General features: G+C 42.4%; 2 protein-coding genes across 7 annotated transcripts in view; one reads left to right on the top strand and one right to left on the bottom strand.

Annotated features, from left to right (window-relative positions):
• lilli (AF4/FMR2 family member lilliputian) overlaps positions 1-8,327 on the top strand; it is a 112,488-nt gene extending 104,161 nt beyond the window's left edge. For all 6 annotated transcript variants that reach the window (XM_086906779.1, XM_086906778.1, XM_086906780.1 and 3 more), the window contains 11 exons: positions 2,108-2,162; positions 2,354-2,406; positions 2,993-3,506; positions 3,832-4,595; positions 4,711-5,608; positions 5,697-5,836; positions 5,932-6,126; positions 6,219-6,296; positions 6,410-6,506; positions 6,599-6,890; positions 6,980-8,327. In XM_086906779.1, coding sequence (XP_086762905.1) covers positions 2,108-2,162; positions 2,354-2,406; positions 2,993-3,506; positions 3,832-4,595; positions 4,711-5,608; positions 5,697-5,836; positions 5,932-6,126; positions 6,219-6,296; positions 6,410-6,506; positions 6,599-6,890; positions 6,980-7,089 — 3,196 coding nt within the window. In that variant the 3' untranslated portion in view covers positions 7,090-8,327. The remainder of the gene's footprint in view (positions 1-2,107; positions 2,163-2,353; positions 2,407-2,992; positions 3,507-3,831; positions 4,596-4,710; positions 5,609-5,696; positions 5,837-5,931; positions 6,127-6,218; positions 6,297-6,409; positions 6,507-6,598; positions 6,891-6,979) is intronic.
• Positions 8,328-14,412: 6,085 nt separating this feature from the next.
• On the bottom strand, positions 14,413-16,802 carry LOC147657845 (uncharacterized). Its single transcript, XM_086906787.1, has 3 exons — positions 16,540-16,802; positions 15,952-16,456; positions 14,413-15,881 (listed from the first exon to the last, which is right to left on the bottom strand). The coding sequence occupies exons 1-3, from the start codon at positions 16,651-16,653 to the stop codon at positions 14,659-14,661; spliced, it is 1,842 nt and encodes a 613-aa protein (XP_086762913.1). The 5' UTR covers positions 16,654-16,802; the 3' UTR covers positions 14,413-14,658.
• Positions 16,803-16,815: the final 13 nt, after the last annotated feature.

The following is a 16,815-nucleotide window of genomic DNA, read 5'->3' as shown; positions in this document are numbered from 1 at the left end:
AGACTACGGCTTTCGAACGCACACTCTGTAGGTAGATAGGTGTAGGCAGGCGCAGGTAGGCTCTCAGGATAGATCTCGACGAAGAGGGCAAACGTTGAAATCGATGGATTTCCCGTTCCAGGGATAAAATATTCCATTGAAGGAGGATTCGCGGGAAATTCCGCTCCCTTTTTTCCTATTACACGTTGCCAATTACACGGGGTCGTCGTCAAAGCGTTTAATTCGATGAAAGGACGGCTATGTAATATAATGTCGCGGCCCTTTCTTTTTTTCCTCCGGAAACGATTCACACGGCCTCCCACAGGAGCCCGGATGCGCTCTCCTCTTCTTTCTCCTTGCGACCAAATCGCGCTCCCCTCCTTCGTCCTTTCTCTCTCTCTCTCTCTTCTCCTCTGTTTCGCAAAACTCGGTGGTGGATCGCGCTGTACCTCCTCCCTGCCGGGTTCAAACAGGTTCTCTGCTTCCGGGATGCGACGTTAAAGCGGCGATGACAGATGAAAATGGATTTCGACGCGAGCTTTTCTCCTTCCCTTCTCCTTTGCCGCAATTTTTTGACTATTCTTCGGCGAAACTCCTGTCCCAACCTAATTTTCGAATTTTTTCCCACTCGACCGAGCAGAAAGACGAAGAAGAAGAAGAAAGGAGAAAGGAGAAAGGAGAAAGGGAGGGAATCTGGCGAGATTAAGATCGTTGAACTTCGCTAAACGCCACTTTGCTGTACGCCTTCTTCCCCCTTCCTTCGCGCTCCGATAGAAGATAAAGCGGCTGTCGCTTCCCCCTCCTCGGGGGTGGGGGAGAGAGAAGAAGTCCGTGGAAAGTAACGAACGGCGCGGCGTCGAAATTGAAAGGGTTCCCACGAGGTCGCGATCCACGATCGTTAAACCGCGCGCTCGTCCACTTTATATCATCCCTCCTTCCGTTCCCCCCCCCCCGCGAGCTCCGCACCTCTCCGTAGCTAGTTCCAAAGTTCGATCAAAACTTCCAACCGGATCTCGCTTGATAAATCAATAAAAATCGAAGGATGAAAATTCGTTTTCTTTTTTCGAGTCGACTGCCTCGATTCGACTCGAATTTTCCGACGATTCGGTTTTGGAAACGTGCGGAGAGGAAGGAAGGAAGGAAGGAAAGAGTAAAACCGAGACTTAGCCACACGGCTGGTCAGCCATATCCACGGAGGAGGACGCAGGACAGCGTGTTTAGGGTCGATGACCCTCCGCACATCCGCGTTCGGTGCACACTTTCCCTCTTTATCCGCCTCGCCTCTCTTTCCTCTCGTTGCCTCCCCGTTGCCAGCTACTTCTCCCGCTGCTTTCCATTCCCTCCTGTTCCACGCCGCACTTTAACCGTTCTTAGAGTGCCGTCTCTCCTCGTGTCTCTCCGATCGAGGGTGAAAGGACCCTCTTCTTTATTTTTTCCCTCCTTCTCCTGCTCCTGCTCGCTCACGCGCGTTACCACGCTTGACGATGCACTCTCGTTTACCGATTCGTCAGTTAAATACGACGCTCTTCCCTCCTCGTCTGTTATTATTATTATTATTATTATTATTTTAAATTTTCCAATTTCTCGGATCGCGAAAAGAACATTGGGCATTGTAATATATATGGGTTACGTTATTGTTGTTTCAACCGTGCGAAGAGGGGATTATGATAACATCGATCGATCGAATGTTTGGGAATGGAAAACGAAAGTGGGAGCAGGGAAAGCGAAACTTGCTGACGGTTAAGTGACAAAGAAAACAGGAGAGGCGTGCGTGAAACAGCAGTTTCAGAGATCAATGAACGATTGTTTCCAACCTAAGCCTCCTCTCGTTCGTATTCTACAGGTTGCTTCGCGGCACGCGTTCCTTCCTTTCGAACGCGTTCTTCTTTTCCTTCTTCTTCTTCTTCTTCTTCTTCTTCTCGATTCTAATCGATAGTGGGTATAGAGACACGCTACTCGACTCTTTTCATTTCCTCTCGAATTTATTTAATTATTTGATTCGAGGATGGGGATAATGGTGGGGGACGAGACGACGCGAGTCAAACGAGTTATTCGAAATCTTCTTTCGTTTAATCCGCGGCTTTTCGTTATCGAGAATAATATGTAAATTCCCCGTTTTCTGTTGCAGGGATTTGGAGCGCGACTTAAGCTTGAGCGAGGACAGCGAGGATGAGGCAAGCAAGGTAAAAAAATAAAAAAATAAAAAAAGATCGTGTTATACGCTCGTTTGATATCTCGTTTCGCGTGATTATTATTGGACGTTTAAACTGATATTTCGTATTGATAACAATTATTGAAGAGAGAACTGGTTTGAGGTGGAAGGGAATAATCACATCCTCGTATAAAATTAATTGGTAATCGTTTTCTTTCGCAGGAAACGTCATCGCGGACAACGAGGGGAAACAGAAGCCCCGACCTCACGGTCGAGTAAGTATCCGTTTGTCGATACGCCCTAGGCCAATTAATGCCCCTGTTATACACTTCGATTATCTCGTTCCAAAATTAATGCGCCCGGTTATTCATATCTAATTACCAACTTTGTTTTATCCTTTTCTTCCATCCATTCCATCCATTTCTTTCCCTTTGATCTCGTCTCTTCCCACCATCTTCCCACCGTCACGCTATCGTACCACCATCTGTATTCTTATATCCAGCTTCAAAATCGTTTAAAACATTTAAATATTTAAATATCGCAAAAATAAATCCATCAATAACTCTTTTTACTTACGCTTGATATAAATAATAATTTTATCATCCTCTGTTCCGTACGATGGCCGGATGTGAACTCCTGTAATAAATATAATCCCACCCACTCGAAATTATTCGGGAGTTAAAAAATCCGGGGGTGAACTCGATATAAACTCGAAGAAATCAATTTACCAACGATAACACGGCACAACGAACGAATCCAGGGAAAATATTCGCTTCCAAAAAGCCAATATTCTCTCTCCCCTTCTCTCATCTCCCGTTATCGATCTCAAACGATTGAACGCAAACATTGATTGGCGCACAGTTTATCGATACCAGCGATGACGCCAGCCCCGCCGCCACTGGCACCCATGTCGCCGATGGGCCCGTCACCGGTCGGCCCTTTGTCGCCCACGAGGCCGCTCAGCCCGAGCAGGCCGCCATCGCCGCCCAAACAGATGACGCCGGAGCAAGTGGTCTCGCCTCCGCCTGTCAGCCCCCTGCAATCCAAGGGTTCCCCGAGCCCCAACGTGCACCAGAGGCCGCCCAGCCCTTCGGGCCAGGCGATGCAGAGCTCCGGAAGCGCGAGTTCCACATCCGACACCGGATCCGACTCCGGCTCGGACAGCAGCGACGATTCCGAGGAGGAGACCAGCCCTCCGCCCACCAAAGGCCCCTCCACCCCTCCCTCCGTCTCACCAAAGAATGAAAATATAATCGAGGAACCGCCGCCTGCGATCGAGGAGCCGAAATCAAGGAGTTGGAATTTGGAGTCGTTCTTCAACAAGACGAACGCCATGCCCCACGGGGAACAGAATTCGGAGAACAAGCAGGCGCAGGTATATATGCGACATCTTTTTATTTTTATTTTCCCTCGATATCTGACTCGATTTCCATTTTCGTCTCGAAAATCGCCAGGTTGCTCGAGAAAGATCGCGTTTATTGAAGAAAGAAAGAAAGAAAAAAAAAATTGACTATAAAAAGAAAATATGTGGATGCTACGTTTCCAATTACTCGATCCTCAATAATTCCGCTCGTAGTAGCGAAAGGGTTGATTCGATCAGATGGATTTGACCGCGAATTTTTGTTAACGTATACGAAAATATAATCATAGCAATAATGAGAGATCGATCTCATCATCTCATAAATTTGAAATATCCGCAGGATTGCAACAGGCGGCAAGATTCCCCTATGGTGACGACGGTGGACGCCCGAGCGCACAGGAACAAGGCGGCGCACGAGTGGCAGCTCGACGAGGCCCTGAAGAGGACCCGTAACATGACCATGATCAGCGTGTTGTACAGCGACAGCGATCGGCCTTCCGATCAGGAGAAGGGGCAGCCGGTGGAGGAGAATCGGGCGCAGGCCGAAAAGCCGAAGGTTGACGCGAGGAAACGCGGCCGGCCGAGGAAACCGACGAATCCAAAAGCCGGGCATCGAACGTCGGACGAGAGTTTGAAGAACGGGAAACCTCGCAGCAGGACGAGAGGGGTGGGCAATCACATGAAGAAGAAACCGCCCCTCTCGAAGGCGAACATATCTACGAGCGAGGATGAGAGCGACGACAGGTCGCAGGGGGCGTCGAGCGACTCCGACAGCGACCGGCCGCCGACCAGGGTGTCGCCTGGGGTCGCGGCTATGAACGACAAGAGGAGGTCCAGATTGAGCGGATCTTCGAGCGAGGACGAAAGCCCGCCCAAGGGGAAGAGCAACAACAACAACAACAACAACGTGTCCGAGGACGACACCTCGCGTTGGAGAAGGATGACCAATATTAAGAGAAGCAAGTTGGGAGACTCGCCGAAGAAACAGGAGAAGAAGAGCCCCGCGGCGAAGGCGAAGCCGAGAAGGTCGACCTCGCGGGTGAACAATGGATCCGATTCCGACAGCGAGTCGGAAATAGTGAGGAATCGTATCCAGGTTGCCAGGTAACTATTTAAGCTTTGACAACGAATGATCGTTCCATCTTTGCAATTGTAATAATAATAATTTTTTCTTGTATCACGATTAAAGTCGAATTGTTCGGAATTTTTGTGGGTGCAGAGTACCTCCTAGGCCGAGAGTCCCACCGACCCGAGATTCTTCCCCGGAAAATTCGGACAGCGATAACAGTCCGGGTCCGAAGTTGCAGGAGGAAGATGCGGGCAACGTGCAGGACAAGAAGAAGAGCGACACTCTTCGAAAAGTGTTCTCATCTTCGATAGGGGGAGGGAAGGGCGGTGGCAAAGGAGGGAAAGGCGGTAAAGGCGGTGGAAAGTGTGGGATTTTCGTGGAAGAGTATACGACCTCCGCGAATACGCCGACCGGCGGGGAGAGCCCTTACAAGAGACCATCGTCACAGGCGTCGAACGTGACTCAATCTTTCCCGCCGCTCACGCGCGTGAACGGCGTGCCAAGTTTGTACTGTAGGATCGAGCTGAGCAAACTTCAGCATGTGTCGCAGTTGTCGAGGGGTCAAGAGTTGAGACAGCGCACAGAACTTCCAGACACGAGGCCGTCGTCCAGACAAGCCTCGACGCTGACGCATCAACCCCCTCGACCGCCTACGCCTGAGGAAGGGGAGATCGTCGACACGCCACCGCCTCAACAGGAAGCGAGGATTCACGGTGACGCGTCGTTGCTCGTCGACGGTGATGTTAAAAATCGCGCTGTGATCAAGGGCGAACCTATATCGGACACGAAGAGTAATTGTGGTATAGGCCTCGCCGCGGGTGTCGTCGGTGCAGGTGCTAGTAGTGGAGGAAGTGGTGCTAGTAGTACGGGTAACGCGCCCAAGAGGAAACGTAATCCGAGTTGTAGTTCAGTGTCCAGTTTGAGTACTGTGTGTTCCATAGATACGAAGACGAAAGGGTCGGGAGAGCACAAAGACAGGAAGAAGAAAAAGAGGAAACACGGCGACGTCGAATCTGTTAACGTTTCGTCGAGGCCGTCTTCCAGTCAGGTATGCTTTCAATCCATTTCCATTCTTTTCGAAACTTGCTGCTTGATTTTCTCGACTAATTGTCTCGATCTCGTTCTCGTTATTATAGCAAAACGACATTCAACCTACGAATCACGAACGGGAAGAAAAGCCTGATACTAGTTTATTGCCACCACCACCACCGCCTCAACGCGTTTATTATTCTTACTTTAATCCTCAAAATGAAGTTTTAGAGGATCAGGATAGGTGGTGAGTAATAAAGTTTGACGAGTATATTATCATTTCGTTATTCCGTGAAATTTTTCGTGTCTATATAATCAGTTTTATTGATTCGTCGTCACCAGGGACCAGAATCAGTACCTGATGGAAGCGAAGCGGCTGAAGCACAGCGCCGATAAGGAGTGCGAGCTCACGGCGCAGGGTATGCTTTACCTAGAAGCCGTTCTGTGCTTTTTGCTCACGGGAAATGCTATGGAGTCAGATCCTCTCACGGAGAGAGCGTCGTTCACTATGTACAGGGATACGCTCAGTCTCATCAGGTAACATACATCTCTAATTAAGCGCGAACCACCGACCGAACAGTATTTCCTAATTAAAGCGATCTCTGATTTTCTCTTCCCTCTCTGTTCAGATATATTTCTTCCAAGTTTAAGAGCCAGCAGAACAACTCGCCGGAGAGCAGTATACACAACAAGCTGGCCATTCTGAGGTGAGTAAGCAGCTTCGAGCTTCTTCTTCTTCTTCTTCTTCTTCTTTTTTTTTTTTTTTTCAACGATTGTACGAGCAAGTTTCAAAAACGTTGTCGTGTTTCGTTTGTTCCAGTCTTTTTTGTCAGTCCCTCATATACTTGAAACTGTTCAAGATGCGCAGACACGAAATCAAAGAGAGTCAAAAAATTCTGAACGATTATCATCAAAAGGTGGGTGGTCGCGATCGAATATTTCGTTGTACAATTGTATTAAGAAAATTAAGCGCATAATTTATAAATAAATCTTATTATTTGTTCCACAGCCTGCTCAGGCAACAACGGTTCAACCAGAGGGACAGGGAACGCCATCCTTATCACCGACACCGTCACCTGCCGGTTCCGTGGGCTCCGTTGGCAGTCAGAGTTCCGGATACAGTAGTGGCGAACTAGCGAATCGGGGAGCAGCTTCGGGCCAACCGCAGCCCGCTCCGTATGTTAGCGTTCCACTTAACGTGCACAACGCTATGGCGAAACAAAACCATCACTTCAGTTTGTTGTTGAGCTGTCACGATCTCTGGGACCAGGCGAACGCTCTGGTGACAGATAAACATAGAGGTGAGTGCTTCCCTTCTATTCCAACGTAATTTTATTGATATTTGAAATATCAATACGGTGGAAAGAAATGTATTCTTTCGTTTTCGCAGATTTTTTCATCGAGCTGGATGAAAAATTGGGACCTCTTACTTTGAAAAGTTCTTTACGCGATCTGGTACGCTACGTTCAAGCTGGTATAAAGAAGCTTCGAGATCTCTGACCACAGTGGCATAGCCCCAGACCGCCCACCCCGAATTATATAACTTCTCTCCCACAAAATATGGCTACGTATCCAACGATATATACATAAAGAAATCGAATTATTTGGAAGAGATTTGGAATAGATTTAGAAAAACGTACGATCGGCGATCGTATGATTAATAATAACGTAACGCGCGTCAAGAGAAACGTTGAATTCGAAAAGATGGGAAATCGGGAGAGAAATCGAATCTGTTCTCATTTCAACGAATAAGGATTATTCTGACGGGGTTTAAGGATTCAAGATGGCCTGGGGAATATAACGAGGAAAGCGTTCGATATGATATTCGAAAAATCGTCTAATTACGTTTCTTCGTTCAGGGATTCACGAAAGCGTATCCTGGCATTTAAAAAAAAAAAGAAAAAAAAAAAAAAAAAAAAAAATCAGAGCACCAACTTTATAGTCAATTCAGAATAAAACTCGTCAAGAAGAAGGATCATTGTGAATCGGTACGTAGAGAGAATCTCTTCTATTCTGTGCATAGCACGCGTTACTTATTTTCGAGACGAGAATGGAGAACGTCAGCCAGTGACGTTAATTAAAGAAAAAAAGAGATCGAAATGGAGCATCGTAGATGTTTGAAGAAGATAAAGAAGATGACGAGGGGGAGTACACTGGTCTCTATTTTTTTCGGACTGATCATTTTTGTAAAGTAAAAAATGAAATAAAATTGAAGATGCAAAAGAAAAAATAGAGGATGGATTATAAGGGGAAGAAAGGAATTAGAAGATGGAATTAGAAGTGCCACAGAAGCGCCCGTGTGTTCTCGCTTTACGGTGCGCCGCAGCCGACGTTACCTGAAGCATGAGTTTCGTCTTGGCGATTCGAGTGCGACGAATACACAAGAATATACATATATGCATATAGTTTATTACCTATATAAATATATAAATAATTATAAAAATATAGATATGAAAATATATTTAATGAAAAGAGAACCAACGCGTCGCGCACGCCGGCATTTTGTTTCTTGCGGAAAACAAAATAAAAGGAACATGGCGACTGCGAAAATTCGCGAGTTGAAGGTTTAGAGGAAAGATAAAGAGGTGAAGAAACAGGGATGGGGGAAATTTAGTGTGATGATGCATTTCTCTTGGATTGAGATGCACCACGAGCAACAAGATCAACAATTGATCCAAACCGATAGAATATTACTACTACTACTACTACTACTACTACTACTACTACTACTATTACTACTACTACTACTACTACTACTACTACTACTACTACTACTACTACTACACTACTACTATTACTACTACTACTATTACTACTACTACTACTACTACTACTACTACTACTAAAATGTCTTACGTCTGTGAACAAAGGACACGACTCTTTTTTGTAGATAGGTTACGAAAGAAAAAAAGTAACTTAGATTAGATAATTAATAAATACGCAACAAGGAAAACAAAGTTAAACGATAACAGAAGAAATAAAACATAAACATATTATTTACATTACTTAGAATTAAACGGGGAAATAAGTAGAGGTTCTAGTGATGAAGAATAAAAAAAAAAAAAAAAAAGAATATTCGAATAATTACACATAGCGCATACACCACATTAAAAATAGTGCGATTATAAAGAAAGAAAAAAAAATGGAAGGAAAAGGAAGAAAGGGAGAAAGCGTGCACAGACACCAAAACGAGAGAGAGAGAGAGAGAAAAAAAGAAATAAAATAAAATAAAATAGCGCGTGGTAACTTTCGTTACACGAGACGCGTGTAGGGGAAAACAAAAAAAAACAAAAAATCAAGCGTAACGGATAAGTAAGTTGCTCATGTGTATATTTTTGTAAATAGGTATTTGCGAGTGCCGCCGCCTTGAGGGTGACCTGTCGACGTTTAAATCGACGCGACAGGCCGGCCCGCCCCAATTTTTGCTACCACAAATCTTATCGAGAATCAGGAAATTTCTAGTAAAAAGAAAAAAATATTAAAATACACGTACACAAGATGTTACATGTCCGCCGAATTTGTCCCGAAGATTTTTTCCGAATCCGATTCTTTATAAATGCTTGTGTTACCTTTAATCTTTCGTGTATATATATATGTATTTATGTATACATATTTCTTTTACGTTGTTTTTTCTTTTTTTTTTTTTTTTTCTTCCTATTACGTTATTCGATTCGATCGACCACCTTTCATCCGCCTCTTTCGAATCGATTATCGCATTTGTTCGATACGCTTTCTTTTGTTTTCGTTGTTCCGTCACCGATAAAATGAACAAAAAAAAAAAAAAAAAAAAAACAACCGTTATGTCGCAAAATGCGCACGCAATCTATTTAGCGATTTTCCTATATTTTCGCAGCTGATGGAATGTGGTTTAAAGTATACGAGGTCTGAATGTGCGAAATGGAAAAAGAAAAGAAGAAGAAAAAAAATATATATATATAAGAAAGAAAATGTAATTCGTTCGTCTTTCTCGATAAAACAGCGAATTCGATTTGATATGATCATTGTAACGAGGAGATCAAAAACGGAAGAGGATAAAGAAAAGTTTTAGCAGTAAGTTAACTGGCGCGCGAGCATTCGAAGGATATTGTTGAATCATTCCTTGGACCAGAATCATAACGAATAATAATAATAATTTATCCAAACAATTAGTCAAACATATCGAAATTAAATTGAATTAAATTTTGAATCTTCCGTGTAATCTTTTCGTTAATCTTTGTAACGATAATATCGAAAGAGAGTGAGAGTGAGAGTGTGAAAGAGAGAGAGAAAGAGAGAGAGAGAGAGAGAGAGATAAAAAAGATGGGGAGAAGGAGAAAGAAATTGGACCAATGTAAATCGTAGGGGACGTTTAATAAAATCCATTGTATCGGCCAGTTCGTTGCTAATACTTTTCTACGTGAGAGGAGAAAGCAATGAAAATAAAAAAGATAGATAAAAAGGAAGAAAAGAGGAATGAAAGAAGCAAATATGGCAGAAAAAAGGCTGGAACCGTGACAAAGGGATCGAACAAGGGTTGACGAGACTTAGGGGGGCCCATATAGAGTTACTAAGCGCGGTCCAATGGTTCACGGGATACAATTTTATACCTCGTGTGCGCGTGCACACGGACTGAAGGATAAAAGAGTTTAAAAAAAGAGATCTATTAAAAAAGAAAAAAAAAGTTTTGATATTTTCGAGACACATATTTATAGAGGATATCGTATAATATCAGGCCCTTCGGTCTCGTCACTCTGTTCTGATGATAAAATAAAAACGAGTAGTAAACGAGAGTTATAGTAGGGCCGAGATAAATGAAATGATGATTTTTGCGACTCGTGCAATTCGGCTGTTGCAATGAAATCGAACGTGTCCGCGCTTTTATCGAGAAATTATTTGCATACAAGGTTGATAGTCTGCGTGGTGCAACGTTCATCGATCGCGTCGCTATTTAATATTATTTAAAATCTTTCTTTCTATTTTTTTTTTTTTCCTCCTCCCTTTTAAAGATAATCTTCGTTAGTCATTTTCTTCATTAAGATTAGTTTGCTTTTTTACACTTTTTCTTCTTCCTTTTTTCTTTTGTAATTATTTTATTTATTATTAAATTCTTATTATTAAATTAAGAAGATTATCGCGTTAAGAGATATTTTTTTTTTTTTTCTTTCTTTTTTTGGAAGCAAATTCCACGTTCCTAACGACCTCCGAGGAAACGAACGAGTAGTAAAAAATGATGCTGTCTTTTCGATGTCGACACGATTGAAGATTCGTTTAATGGGGAGGCAGAGATTGCGTTCGAATACTATACGTGTTTATCTTTCGTGGTTCCGTTTTTTTTTTCTTTCCTTTTTATGATTTTTGTTCCTTTTTTCTTTTTTTTTTTTTTTTTTTTTGTATCGATCAATCTAAGATCGATTCACACCAGGTCATGTGAGCCTTTCGCTACGCCAGGAGAGAGTTTTATCGATAAATATATATATATATATTTTATATATATTTTATATATATTTATATATATATATATATTATATTACATATTATTACATATTATAATATATATTATTATATATTGTCATTATTATTAATATCTTTATTATTAATATTATTATTGATTTATTGGTACTATGATCGTTGATAATATCAAGGAATATTTATAAGAATGAATGTGGGGCGAGAGTTCGAGATAAGGAAACGAGTGAAGGAGAAAAAGGAACGCGTATTATATGTGTATGACTGTGTGTCCGTGTAAAAGAGAGAGAGAGAGAGAGAGAGAGAGAGAGAGAAAGTGTGAGTAGAAAAGAAAGGAAGAGAGAGAATTTGGGAAAGAGAAAAAAAATGAGAAGGAAGGAAGGAACGGTTAAACAATGCATGTCGCAATGACAATTGTATATTGTACCTAATACAGCAGCAGAAACGATTTTCGATTATTGAAAGAAGATACGTCGAGCGTATATATATACATATGTATGATATACACATATAATAATCTCGAAAAAGTTCATTTCTCATTCAACTGTTTGATTTTTCTGTCTTCTTTACCCGCTACGCCGTAAGAAAAAGAAAAAAAAAACTGTAATATATTCATATACATGTATACATACAAAAGGAGACCATGTACACGAACATGTACACAGCAGGAGGACATCCATTTACCAGCATATATATATATATATATATATGTGTAAGCATAGACCCACATGCAATCATAATTATATTATTGTATCAATAGTATTAATACGATCACATTATATATTTTACTATATTCTCGTATACGGTCGTGTATCGCGTATCTAGTACCTAATTCGAAAAACGCGTCGCTCCGTACCTCGACGAAGAACTCTCTCGGCCAAATCTCTTTCGATCGAAATATTCGAGTCGATCCATCGATCCGATTGTTTAGAGAGATTTCGCTCGTCCTCGTCGAAAGAAATGGGCGAGGACGAGGCAAAGCTGAACCTCTGTTCAGCTCTGTTTTATTCCTATACTTATTTGTAATACGATACGAACACAAGGGGCTGGGACTACAAGGGGAGGGGAGGGGTGGGGAGAGGGCGGGAGAGTTCGCGCGTTCACGGTGACGAGGAGCCGTGAATCACTACTAAAAGTAGCAACGAGCGCAATGCACAAGCAATTTATTAATTAGTTAAACATAGTCGCGGGTCTCGATCGGCGCGCGCGCGCGCACGTTTTTTGGACTCTGTTCACGATTCGAAGGATAGTTTTTTTTTTTCCTTTTTTTTTTTTTTTTCTTTTTTCCAAATAGTATTTCCGGAGAGGAAATAAAAGGACAAGACCTGTGAACCACGTATCTACTTTCGAACGACGCTCTAGCAGAGCGGTACTCTCTCTAGTCTGTCTCGTTCCCGAAGTAGAACGCCTACCCTTCACTCGTGACAGTCCCCCGTTCGGGTGTTCGGGCGAATTGAAATCGCGCGTCGATCGAAGTCACGCTTGAACAGAGAATCATCTCGAAGAGACGGCCAGACAGACGAGCAAACGAAACGAGCAAACAAGAGAGCAGATTTCGCGGGAATTCGAAAACGGGATAGTGACGAATGTGCGCGTGAATGCGAGGAGAGAAAGAGAGAGAGAGAGATTGAGGAAGAGAGAAGAACAGAGTGGAAAGGGGAACGCGTATGTATGTGTATATGTGTATCGTATGTATCTATATAACGAACGAGTGAGTTTTCGGTTGCGTGCGAGAAAGGGACAGAAAAGGAGCGACAGGACGAAGCAATAAAGAGAGATAGAATGGCAACTGCACCAAGGAGAGACCAAACTCGCTTAAAGAAAGATAATTACTTACTTGCTTTTTATTTATTTTAATTATTAATAATTGATTGATCGATTAATTATTGTATTTATTGACGCGGAAGGCTGGGATTCGCGCTAGGATTCGCGTTGCACGCGGAAAGAGAGAGAGAAAGAGAGAGACAGAAAGATCGATCGATCCAACCAACCTCCTCTACCAGAAAGAGAAAAGAACGGCCAAAATACATACGAGCAATGGAAACGTATTACATTCGTCGAAATAATTCGATCCTTGTTTAACCATTTGCTTCGTCGTTTCGAAACAGACCGAGTTTGGGATAAAAGAGATCGAAGGAGACCACGAAAGAGAGAAGCTGCCACGCACAATTACGCGATCGACCAATCGGATTAACCTATCCTCTCTCTTCGACCGGTGATTCTGTCGTCGTATATCGAATCTCTCTATCGCTTCTTCTATCGGTGGAAAACGTAAGAAAACGTAGAAAGAAAGAATGGGAGGGGGAGAAAAAAAAACGAGCGAACAAATATTGGAATATGGCGCAAGCGATCGCGTTTGGGGAGCTCGATCGAATCGCGCGGTGTCTGAGAAATCTGGTCGATCGGCAGAGACTCGAGAGAGGTCTTTCTCTTCTCTTTCCGCTTTGTTGGATCCTGTTGAAACGGAAACGCGAGGAATCGCGTTGACGGACGATTGTATCATACGTCGTCGCATACGTCGACGGACGGATTCGCCTCGAGACCGATTTTCAAGGGATGGAAAGGATGGAGAAAAACGAGACGAGACAGGGCGGGGGAAGAAGACCGTGTGACAATATATACATATATATTATATAATATATATGTACATATATATATCTATATATATATTTGCAAGATATTTTGCGAGCAGGGCTTTTTTATCTATTTTATAGTAATCTCAGCTTGAAAAAAGGATTGAGAGAGGGGGAGAGAGTGAAATTGTTTTGCTAAACGAGAGAAATAACGAAAAGAAGAAGGAATAAATATCACAAACACGGTGAACAATATACAGAAGGACAAAGGGATAGGATAGGAAGTAATGTAGAGAGAAAGAAAGAAAGAAATATATATATACATATATAAAATATATATATATATATTTATATATATATATATATAAAATTGAGACAAAATGGATAAGAGTGGAGAGAGATAGAGAGAGAGAGAGAGAGAGAAAGATAGAGGAAGAGAGAGATTTAATGCGCAGCTGACAAACGGTTTGTAAATTGCGTACATAAAAAGATAGTTAAATAACCGTCGTCTAAAAGTGGAGACGATGGTTTCACTATGGTCTTATACTCTATGTTTTGTTTGTTTTGCGCCTTAAGCTTGCATTATTAATCTTATTATAATAATAATGATAATTATCACAATTATTATTATTATTAATTATTAATTATTAGTTATCATCATCACCTTCATTATCATTATATTCTTATTATCATTATTATTAATTTTATTATTAATTTTATTATTATTATTATTAAAATTATTATTATTATTATTATTATTGCTATTATTGTGTACATGGTATAAATTGTAAAAAGGAACGTATTTACTATAACATATTCATTTTACGGGGATTTACGAGATCCTTCGAATGAACAAATTGTTTAAAATAAAGTGAAGGAATAAATACAATATTGACCAATTAACATTTATTCTTCAATCTTCCCCCGCTTAGTTCCACTTACGAAATTATATTATATATCTGGTGTAACTGGTTCTTCGAATCGTCTTGAACGAACTATTATACAACGAAGGAATAAATTTCGTCAAATCAAAAAGAAGAAAGAGCGAATCTCAAAGAGCGAACGGAAAAACAGGAGAGTCGTTGTTCTTTCTCCTCTCGAGCGTTATTCTTAGGCGGCGCGTCGATATCTCTGTCAGAAAGCTGAATGTCGACGCGCAAAGCCCAAACGCGAGGATGTAGAACGCAAAGTCAAGATCGTTCAACGTCAGCACGCTGAAATTTCTCTTCTCATCCTCGTCAGTCCTCTTCAACCATTTGCGCACGTATTTGGCCATCACCTTTCCCCACCAATGATCGATCAATCCGGTCTCGGACAGGTGCAACAACATCGAGGTGAATCTATCTTTCAACGGCCAATTAGGTCGAACCACGTATGCCGAGAACAAAGTATTTATCCTATGCTTCGAAAGATGAAGCTTCTTTTCGAAAGCGATTTTCAGCAACGTGGTCCTGTCCGCGGCGCAAGCCACGTCCTCATATTTCCTCACGTACTCGCTACAATCCCAATGATCGACCATCTTGACTCGAGCGAACAGGACGTCGTCGAACACGGCATTTCTGTATCCGTGATACGCGTAGATCTCGAAACCAGCCGTCCTCAACTCCTCGTCCGAGTCTATCGTTAGCCTAGGAATCGGCGAGGTGAGCAAAGAAGACAGATTGCTCTGGAAGATCGAAGAGGTGAGCACGAAGAGGAGGAACACGGTGGTCAAGTAGACTCTCCATGCGCCTCGTTCAGGGAAACGCGACATAGAATTGTTTAACGCTATCCGAATCATTTCCAAACTCGCGTGAATCGTTCCTCGACCTACGAATACCTCGAGAATCAGCACAGTGATCACGCCGACCACCGCGCAACACGCAACGAACACGGGATTCATGAACTTCAACACCTTCACGTACACTGCCACGTTATCCGGATACCTGGTCAGAATACTGATTCCCGAATTCACGTGGGGATAAGTGGTGGTCACATTCGGCTTATTGAAGACGTATTGAGTATTCAGGAACACGTCGTACTTTCCATCCGCCACCAGGTGCAGGAACTTGTAGGAACGAGTGTCGTTCGCGATCCCGGTTACCCTCAGGTTTCCCTTCAACTTGGACAACAATATTTCGGTTATTATGCCGTTGAAACCACCCAGCTTGCCTCCACTTCCTTTCGACAGATCGATCGTCAGGCTGGGAGGGTTGTGCAGACCCATCCCCTTCACTCTGTATCCTCCCAGTGTTCCTGTTTTCGCGAAGTCCAAATTGCCGCAGGTTGCTCGACCTAGAAACGCGAGGCTGTATACTAGTTTTCGATCAAGCGGGTGGATGTGCTCGATTGCTCTTTTACGAACCAGGACGAAATGTTCGGGTAAACAGGGTCCAGGGATGATCGCTTGTCTCGTTCCATTCTCTTATTTTCTGCCAGGATTTTGGTGCTTGCGGGGTAAACGGATTGAACGTGTACATTCTGAATTCGATTCTGTTGCGGTTCTGTTCGGTGATACAGAAGAATATGGAGGACAGCAGGTCTTTCTTCCAAGCGGCTTTTAAAAAAGGACGAGCGTTTCTACAACCATTTCGTGCAACGTTGTCGTCTAGGATGACGTGGAGCGCAGACGGGTTCCACCAGGTTGTGCGTTCTAGTTTCGTTATTGCAGTTTCTAAATGTTCAAGAGTCGACGGAATCATGACGAATGTGTGCAGATTTTGATCTCTTTCAACTCGTGAGAGATAATCAACGTCGTTGATATTTATTAAAGGAACCGCCTTTAGAGACGGTTGAACAAATGTCCTTGAATTAGTTACAACACCAATGTTGTTTACTTCTATCTTTTTGCAAGCACTCAACACCAAGCTCTACAAAAGGAAATATCTTGATCACTGTAATGGTTTTAGTTAAGAAAAATAAAAAAGAAATTCGTTGAATAAAACAACTTTACCAATTCCTTCGTTAAAACTTCAAACTGGTCCAAACTTATTCGAAGTTTTGCGAACATTATTAACATTTGCCATTGTACTGTCAAGATTAAAAATGTATGTTTCGTGATACTCATTGCTTCGACTTTATCGTTATTAGGAACGAAAATTCCTCGTGTCGCGACATTTTATAATGCAATAATACATATATGTGAAACTGGCATTCCCGAGAATACTTTTCAAATCCCCAAAGACTCTCTTCGTTACAGAGACTGTTTCGCAGAATCAATCGATACACT

The sequence above is a fragment of the Apis florea genome, unplaced genomic scaffold, assembly GCF_048593485.1.
Source record: "Apis florea isolate Af1SG1 unplaced genomic scaffold, ASM4859348v1 contig_2495_pilon, whole genome shotgun sequence".
NCBI lineage: Eukaryota > Metazoa > Arthropoda > Insecta > Hymenoptera > Apidae > Apis > Apis florea.
Note: the sequence above shows the minus strand (reverse complement) of the source record. Positions and strands in the feature narration are given on the sequence as shown.